Source organism: Saprolegnia parasitica, assembly GCF_000151545.1.
Source record: "Saprolegnia parasitica CBS 223.65 unplaced genomic scaffold supercont2.80, whole genome shotgun sequence".
NCBI classification, from domain to species: Eukaryota; Oomycota; class Saprolegniomycetes; order Saprolegniales; family Saprolegniaceae; genus Saprolegnia; species Saprolegnia parasitica.
In genome coordinates this window covers 92,318-101,042 of record NW_012156474.1, presented here as the reverse complement: position 1 = coordinate 101,042, position 8,725 = coordinate 92,318, and the positions used below count along the sequence as shown (strand labels likewise).

Sequence of the window (8,725 nt, the reverse complement as noted above, 5' to 3'; positions counted from 1 at the left end):
ATCGTCGCCGTGATGACAAGCTCTTCGCCGCGGCCAAGCGACTCGGTCGACGCACCGGCCGTGCGGCCCTTGGCCAGCACGGCGTCGGTGAACGCCTTGCCGATCGCACCCGTGAGACGCGACGCTGACTCGGCGCCGTTGATCTGCACCGAGACGCGGTTGAGGTTGATGGCCTGGACCGCCGACCCGAGCGAGATGGTCGACGGGTACGGCCAGAGGCTACCGGCACCGCACGTCATTTCGCACATGCGGAGGCCGAGGGCGCCGGGGGTGACGCCGCGCTCCGCAATCGGCGACTGGACGCAGACGCCGTCGACGCACTTGTACGTGTGCTTGGGGATCTCGAACGCGGTCGCGAGACCGGCAACCGCGAGGAGCGAGGCGTAAATCTTCATGGCGTGCTGGTGTCGAGCAGAGCAAATTGGAATGTGAGCTCACCGCCACCATCGGACGGCCCGACTTCAAGAGTTGCAATTGGGGTGGCTTTTCTCGAACCAGTTTCGGCAGCGACAGCCAAGATGTGGTGCCATCAAGAAAACATCGCCCGATTCGAATCCCATCTGCATTGAAGTTGGCACGTACTACACCCGTGGACGTGGCGTCACCGTACGACGGTATGCCCCGGCACTGCAGCTTGCGTCCAACTACATTGCTATATAGATAAGGACAAAGCGCTTAGTCGCCAGTGATCAATGACTCGTGGCGGCGACAACTTGTTTCATTTGAATGGCTTGCTGGTAGGTTGCACTTTTGGCCTTTTCAAGCGCATTGTTGCTGGTATTACCGTACGTACAATCCTTTGACGCGGTTGGTCTGAGTTGGTTCAGTGCGTCCATCAACGTGCACCTCTCGTGGTTCGCAGACAACGCTTCTCGGTTGCCGCCAAAACATACGGTGACCAAGAGTGGACGCGTGACGCGTGCGGTGGCCAAGCGACGGATGCATTTAATCCATTGTTTCTCCACTACACTGCGAGATAATGCCATGGCTTTCGTCACCTGCTCCGCCACAAACCCTCCAAGTTACAGATATTCCGTGTTGACCTCCTCGAGCGCTCCGACGACGATGTTGGCGTTGTGAGCGGCATGAGTGCATCAGAAATCGACATCGCAAATGAAATAAAGCGTCCTCGGTTCACCACTTATTGTCGCGCCGCAGCTTCACTGACAAGCTGCTTGGGTCGTCGCATAGAGCCTGATCGTGCGCCGCCAGCGTTGGATGTCGACGGTCGCCATCTTACAACGCAAGACGCTCGAGGCTACCAAGATACTCTTTCTCAGAGGCGATGGAAAGGATCGCGGCGGCAACTTCCGGGGACGCCTCCCGTGGTAGACGTCGCACCCCATCATCACACCCCTCTTGGCATCTAATCCTGGTCGGCCGCGACGAGGCCGGGTTCGATCACCTTTGCCCTCGCAGCTGGCCCTATCTGTGACGGCGTCTTGCGATAGCTCGCCACTTCATCCACGTCAGCAATGAGGCGCAACGATGCAACGCAAAGCTGTAGATGCAGTAAACAAAATGGCATACCGGTATGTAGCTGCTCTGTAAGTGCGACTAGGGGAGGAGAGTGCACTCGCCCGGGTGGAGGCGGCACCAGTGCGGTTGGATCGCGTCGGCCTGCAACCCCATCTCGACGAGGCGGTCGCGCTGGATGCGGAGGCGGTCGATCGCGTCCTTCCAGGTCGTTGCGTTTCTCGGGTTGGTCCACCAGCGCTCGGCCGCCGCCGCCGCGCGTGGCCAGATCTTGGCGTCCATGGTCGCCTCGTCGACTTCTTCCGACCAGAGCGCGACTACACACGACACTCTCAATCTGCGCAGAAGAGAGAGAGCGCACCTTCGCCGCCGAGGACGAGCCGCCGCTGGGACACTGGCACATGCTGGACCAAGTCCAGGTCGTAAAGCACACTCCAGTGGTGGTACGGGTGGCACCAGTCATCGCCCTTTCTGAGCCAGTTGCCAAAACCGCAGTCGAGGTAGTATGCGTCGTAGTAGGACGCAACGACTTCGTAGCCTTGGGCAGTCAACTTGGCCGCATCGCCTGCGTTCGAGCGCGTCCACATCTGGACAATCGTATTCCCAGGCTCAAAGTACGAGCGCAGATACGGGGCATTGGTGAGGTCGCTTGTCCAAATGGCAATCTTCTTGTGCGCGTCCACCAGCGACCGGGCTCGTTTCTGAAACGCGCCCCAGATGTGGTAAAAGGCGTCGGGCGACCGATCCGAACTCATGTGGTCCGTCACGGCTTTGGTCATGTTCCAGCAGCCGAGATGCACTTCGTCGCCGCCCATGTGAAACACGTCGGCATCAAAGAGTCCGTGAAGCTCCGAGTAGACCCTACCCCCAATACGCGTCAAGACGGTTTCAAACGCATCGTAGCCGTACGTTTTCAAAATGTCGTAGACGTGGTCGTTGAACGGGTTGAGCTGGCCGCACGGCGGCTCCACGCACGCGTCGTACCACGGGTTGTGGCCAAAGCACACGCCGAGTTCGCCGAGACCGGCATCGACGCCCCACTGCCACCCCGCGCCAGCATGCGACGGCGCGTCGACTTCAGGAATCACGCGGACGCCGCGGGCTTTGGCTAGACTCACGCAACATATGACCTCAAGCCAGCAGAGAATGCAGGCGCACCGTAGGCCACGAGCTCGCGGATGGCGGGTTGCGTATAAATCTGTCGCGGGTGGAGGGCGCCGTACGAAGTAAGCCGCGGCTCGCCTACCGTCCGTTCTCGTTGGTTTCGATGAACTAGCAAACACCGAGTGTACCCTTGATCTCGACGGGAAAGCTCGCCGTATCGGTAAAGTGCCAGTGGAATGTATTGAGCTTGGTCGCCCCCATACCGTCGAGGAGCCGGCGAATCGCGGCCACCGAGTAGTACTGCCGGCTCGTGTCCAGCACGACGCCGCGGTGGCGGTAGGCGGGTCCGTCAATGATGCTCGCGCTTGACGCCATGTGCATAGCGTGCGACAGCTCATCGTACTCGATGAGCTGCGTCAGCGTCACGAGTGCGTGGCGGTAGCCGTAGATCGTGGCCGCCGTGATGACCGCCGTGCCATTCCCGATGCGCAGCGTATACGACTCGTCCGTCTCGAGCGACAGCGTCTACACGTCGACATGAGGTTCGTACTGTCAACGTCGTGAGCTGCACCTCGGACGCGGAGGCGATCGCCGCGTCGACAACGAGCCCGACGCTGTCGACGGCCACAAATGCGCACTCGGTGGCCTTGAGCGCGAGCGCGTTGTCAAAGATCTGCTGCATGCCGCGCACGAGGTGCGACGGCACTGCGTCGCCCGCGCCAAACGACACGCTGTGCTGGACATCGTCAACACTCACGGCCATCGTTGTCGCCGCGATCGCCGAAGACGTGGGTTGCGGCCAGAGGTTCCCGGCGCCGCACGTCATTTCGCAGAGGCGGAGGCTCGTGTGGCTTGCTTGGTGCGTCAGCGTGCGCGGCTGGGGCACGCAGCGACGGTTCTCGCAGGCGTACGTCGTGTAGGGCACCTGCAGCGCCGCGCCGAGGCTGCACAGCATCGCCACCGCCAGCACGCGCATCGTCCTTGTCGAAATTGAGATCTTGACTTTGCCCTTTTCGCTGATTTTTAGCCAATGGCATCGCGCAACCAGCGTCAACGTGCCACGCAGCAGCGGCGAGCCTTCCGTCAATGCGCCGTCCTTCTTGCCACCCGCCGAGTGCTAGCGAATCGGCCTCTCGTAGCATTCGCCTCTTTGCTGCATTCTAGCAGTGCATGCCCCTTCTTGACCTTCGACATGGCAAGACATGGCATGGTGCGCCAGATCTGCTCGGGAGCTATAGGGTTGCAGCACGCGTCCGCCTGTCGCCTGCACCCATGGATGCCCAGATGCACATCAAGGAATGGTTCAGCGAGCTGGTTGATAGGGAATCCATGCGCCATCCACGAGCACGGACCGCCCATCGCACTGGGCGTGGGGCTCTGCGTCCCCGTACCGCCGGTTCACTTGAAAACACCACTGTACGCTTCATTAACGTAGTGTGATAAATAGGTGTCTCATTGCATCCTTATAGGAGGACGAGGACCGCGGTCATATTGTCGACCGCCCGCTTGAGGCGGCAGACCTCGAGCAGTTCGCGGCAGACGTCGTCGGGACTTAAGTCGCACTCGAGCAGCCCGCGCCGCACGTAGCGCACCATGTCGTCGTCCGTCAAGACATCGGTGACGCCGTCGCTGACGAGCAGCAGAAAGGCCGCGGTTCGATCCCGCGGCCGCGCAATGCACGCAATATGCGGCGTCGGGATGATGAGGTCTTTTTCGTTGTTTTGGCCAAAGGCTCGCGTGACGCGGCTCACACCGCTCACGCGCTGGTTCAAGATGATGCCTTGCTGGTGCTTGATGCGGTCGGTCTCGACGGTGTTGCGCACATGGTGGTCGGCCGAGAGCCGCTGCGTCCGCATCCCGTCAAAGAAGATGCAGTGCGAGTCGCCGCTGTTGGCCACGTAGCACTCGGTCGGCAGCACGACGCAGACGACGGCCGTGGACCCACACGCGTCGGCCTCTTCCATCTCTTCGAGGCCCGTATCGACAGCCGTGAAGCTCTCGCAAAGTACGCTGGACACGCTTGCGCTGGGGTCGGCAAGGAAGCGCGACTGGACGGCCGCATGGAGATTGCGGGCGAGGTGCTTGGAGACAAAGCCGCCGCCGTGGCCGTCATAAACGCCAAAGAAGGCGCCACTCTCGCCACCGGGGCCGACGATGGATGGCAGCAGCACGCACTCGTCTTCCATGCTCGCCTTGAGCTGCTTGTTCTGGAACGCAGCCGCGCCAAACAAGAGGTGGCTCACGCGTGATGCGCGCATGGCTTGGATCGCAATCATGTCTTCCTGCTCGAGGTACCTCGCATCTTGCCTGGCGGGGTCGCGTGGCGAGAGGAGGCTCGTGAGCTCGGTTGGTGGCGGCTGGTCGGTCGACGCACGCACAGTCTTGAAGCTGGACGAGGCCACTGAGCCAGCACTCGACGTCATCTTCTTGGCGGGTCGGCGCATGGCGGGCGTCGCCTGCCAGCGCTCCATCGGCGCGGCCCTGGACACCTCGGACAAGCACGCGCCCATGGCAATTGGCACCAGCGATGCATGGCTCACGGCCAACTTGATTCTTTTCTGACTCCCTTCAAGTGCAACTCCATATGGTGGCATATGCCATGTCTAAAATCACCATGTCTTGTATATGCCACATATAAGCCCAGAAATGCCGCATTTAAGTCGCGTCGTGCCGAGTTGGAGCCAACGACGCCACAACACCATCCACATGAACATCAACCACGAACGCCAGTGTCCTCACGGTGCTTCGTTCGACGCCACGAAGGACTGATGGTGTCGGTACAGAAGGCACATCGGAAAACGACGTAGAGAATATATATATATTTATCAACTAATGTTAGCAGTGCATCTTCCTTCGCTTAGAAGAAGTGGGCAATGGAACCGCGCTACATGGCCGCTCCGGCAGCGTCTGCCATGCATTTCAACGACAGACAGCAGCGTGGTATAACGCATCCATACCAGTAGCGTTCCAAGTAGCCCATTACTGCATCCTCAATAGCATGGAGCATGGAGGCGCACCCACCGCCTACAACATCCGCCCGCGGTGGGAAATTGGATTCGGCATGTGCCGCAACTAGCGGTAAATCCAGTCGATGCACCCACGCTTGTGGCAAGCCTCGTCTGTCAATCACGTCGCGCTGCGTCAACTTCGTCCCGTCACAAACGACTACGTAGGCAGCGCGCCTACTAACTAACTAAGAACGATTCCAACAGCATCGCCACAAGCACGAAAAGGAAGGTTCTTCTGATGCATCTTCTTAGATATATACACACGCGACATGGCCTACTCGTCGTCCGTCTTGAGCTTCTTGGGCGCCGCCTCGCCGTCCTCGTCCGCGTCCTCGTCCGCGTCCTCGTCCTCGTCGGCCGTCGGCACCGGCCGCTTCTTGGTCGTCGGCTCCATGTCCGCCATGTCATCGTCGTCGTCGCCGGCCGTCGAGTCGGCATCGTTGCCGCTCTCGTCGTCCATCATGTCGTCGTCCTCTTCCGTCTTGATGGGGCTCGTGGGCACCGGCGTCGCAACCGGCGTCTCGGGCGGCGACGAGTCCTCTTCGTTCGTGCCGTCGTCCTGCTTGGCGTTCTCGTCGCCGTCGATCATCGTGCCGAGGTATTCGAGCGTCAGCGTCGGCTCGACGAGCCACTTGTTGGGCTCGGCCTTCGTCCGGGGCGACGGCGCCCAGAGGTGCGACGCACCACTCGCGGCCGCATCCGCCTTCTTCTCGAGCGGCGTGCGGCGGAGCACGCCCGGGTGGAACTTGAGGCAGTACGCGCCTTCGCCGTCGCGCTCGTAGAGGGCCTTGGCCTGCGTAAAGTACGCGTCGGTCGACGCATGCTCGTTGGCGAAGAGCGCTTGGAGCTCCGTGCACGTCTCGTCGTTGGCCATGTGCTGCATCTGCTTGAGCAAGTGCTGCACGAGCTTGTCGAGCGTAAACAAAAAGTACGAGCTCGAGCCCATGAGGCTCCGGCAGCAGTCCTCGTACCGCGTGTTGTCGATCGAGTTGTCGAGGAGCGCGTAGAGCTTGGAGAGGAACGCAGAGTAGTCGCCCGTCATCTCGGGCGCCTCGTTCGTAATGTGGTGCGCGTGGGCGAGCGCACGGGCCGCCGGGTTGATCGTGCGCCGGTTGCGGTTGCGCTTCGCCTTCTCGCAGAGCTCCCGCGCTTGCTCGAGACGCGAGTGCAGCAGCTGGTACAGCCGCAGAAACACATACGCCGTGTCGTTGCCGTAAAACACAGAGCACGACGCGTCCAGGTTCGCCGCCTCGTCGGCCACGTGGATGTTGGGCGGAAAGTCGCCGACCTCCGTGACGCTCAGCGCGTCACTGTGCACGTACGCCGTCCCGATCGGCAGCGTGACGGTCGCGATGCTGCGCGCCTACAAGACGACGACGACGACGACGTGAGTGCATATATCGCACAGACGATACGACGACGTACAGCGTCAAAGGCTTGGACGACGCCTTCGCCAAAGTCGGTGACGACCTCGGTGCCGACGCGGACGCCGTTGGTCGAGTCGACCGTCACGTTGGCCAGCACGGGCTTGCGCTACGATGGCATTTGCATGAGCGACCGACGATTCAGTGCTCCTGTACCTGGAGCCACGCCTCGTCGAGGTTGAAGAACGGGCAAAAGAACGCGTGCCAGAGCTTCGAGACCTTTTCCTTCTCCGAGACCGAGAGGTTCTTCTCGGCCGCGTACGTGAGGAGCCCGAACGCGTCCTTGTGGATCTTGGCCGCCGGCATCGTCAGCGTCTCGACCGTTTTCGTCTCGAGCGTCTTCTTGGCGTGCGCGAGCAAGGCCTTGGCGCTCGTCGCCTTCTTGTCTTTTTGCTTAAAGTAGAACGACGAGTGGTCGAGCGACTTGTGGTAGTTCTTCTCGTTCACGTCCTTCCACTGCTTGTTGAGGTCCTGCCGCGCGCGGCGCCACTCTTCATCTTTCTGCAAGAGCCGCTTGAGGATCACGGGAATCGCACCGGCCGGGTGCTTGCGGAGCAGCTCCAGAATCTGGTGCCCGGCCTCGCCATAAATGCGCGTGATCGCGTTGAGGTGCGTCACCCGCAGCGCGCCCTTGTCGAGCACGTACTGCCAGCCCGTCGGGGACGTGGCTGAAAGCGTCTCGATTTCCTTGGCGAGCGGCGTGAGAATTGCAATCGTCGACGCGTTGGCGTCAATGACCATGTCGATCTCGAAGCGCTCGTCCTCGCACTTGAAAAGTGCTTCTTCGTACTGGTTCTTGCGCATGTTCTTGAACGAAAAGTCTTCCGAGCCTGTCGGGACGCTCACCCACGCGTCGTTGCACACGGCGCGTTCCATCTTGGAGCGCGACGACGACGGCGGGATCGGGTAGCTCGACGGCAGCGCGCGGTAGCTCGGCGTCGCGCGCCGGCACTGGCTCAAGTCCGTCTCGGCCAGCGGGATGAACGGCCAGATCTCGTGCTGGTCCTTGACTTCGCCGTGCGTGTGGAGGAGCTGCGTAAACTCGGCGACGACGTCCGTGTGGCGCCCGAGGAGGTTCTTGACGAGCACGATCATGTCGTCGCGGCCGACAATCTCTTGGCTGTAGAGCTCGAGGCACTTGAGAAACTCGCGCCAATTGTCGCGGGACGGAAGACACTTTTGATCTTTCGAAAATGCTCCACTCCTCCTTGTCGATGAGCGTGTTGCTGACGGCGAGGAGCTCGCGGCGCTCCTTGACGTCGCCCTTGTTGGCCTGCTTGCGCTTGAGCGCGTACGCCGCTTTGTTGCGGTCGCGCGCGCTGTCTTTCTCTTTGGCTTTCTCGGCCTTCTTCGGGCTCGAGACCGGCAGCGGCGACTCCTTCTTGTCCTTCTTCTTGCTGACCTTGCGTTCCTTGGTGCCCGACGTCATTTGCAGCTTGAGTTGGCGCGCCTGCGCGCGCTCCGCCGCCTTGTGCAGCCGGTCGCGCGCTTGGTCCTGGACCGCGTCCGGCAGGAAAAACGTAAACTCGCGCAGCAAGTCGGGGTGGTCGCGGAAGAGGTAGCTCACTTGGTCGAGCACTTGCTTGATCGAGCCTTGCTCCTTCTGGTACGTGTGCAGGATCTCAAGGAACGCCTTGTACGTCTCGGGCTCGTCCGCAAACCGCTTCTTGATCGTCGTCACGTACGAGATCGCGTGGTCAAACTCGACGGGCT

The 8,725-nt window shown here is 61.1% G+C and overlaps 3 protein-coding genes across 3 annotated transcripts in view; all 3 read right to left on the bottom strand.

Annotated features, from left to right (window-relative positions):
* Positions 1-1,529: 1,529 nt before the first annotated feature.
* On the bottom strand, positions 1,530-3,535 carry SPRG_12747 (hypothetical protein; the record flags this gene model as incomplete). Its single annotated transcript, XM_012351463.1, has 6 exons — positions 1,530-1,793; positions 1,838-2,337; positions 2,386-2,584; positions 2,635-2,718; positions 2,769-3,105; positions 3,152-3,535. 6 exons carry the CDS (start codon positions 3,533-3,535, stop codon positions 1,558-1,560), a joined length of 1,740 nt encoding a protein of 579 aa, XP_012206853.1. The 3' UTR covers positions 1,530-1,557.
* A 479-nt stretch (positions 3,536-4,014) lies between these two features.
* On the bottom strand, positions 4,015-5,090 carry SPRG_12746 (hypothetical protein; the record flags this gene model as incomplete). The annotated part of the gene is made up of 1 exon (XM_012351462.1): positions 4,015-5,090. The coding sequence occupies one exon, from the start codon at positions 5,088-5,090 to the stop codon at positions 4,044-4,046; it is 1,047 nt and encodes a 348-aa protein (XP_012206852.1). The 3' UTR covers positions 4,015-4,043.
* Positions 5,091-5,862: 772 nt separating this feature from the next.
* SPRG_22307 (hypothetical protein) overlaps positions 5,863-8,725 on the bottom strand; it is a gene marked incomplete at both ends in the record, with an annotated part of 3,585 nt that continues 722 nt past the window's right edge. Inside the window, 4 exons of the mRNA XM_012351484.1 lie at positions 5,863-6,951; positions 7,014-7,121; positions 7,169-8,188; positions 8,244-8,714. Of these exons, the coding sequence (XP_012206874.1) occupies positions 5,863-6,951; positions 7,014-7,121; positions 7,169-8,188; positions 8,244-8,714 (2,688 nt within the window). The remainder of the gene's footprint in view (positions 6,952-7,013; positions 7,122-7,168; positions 8,189-8,243; positions 8,715-8,725) is intronic.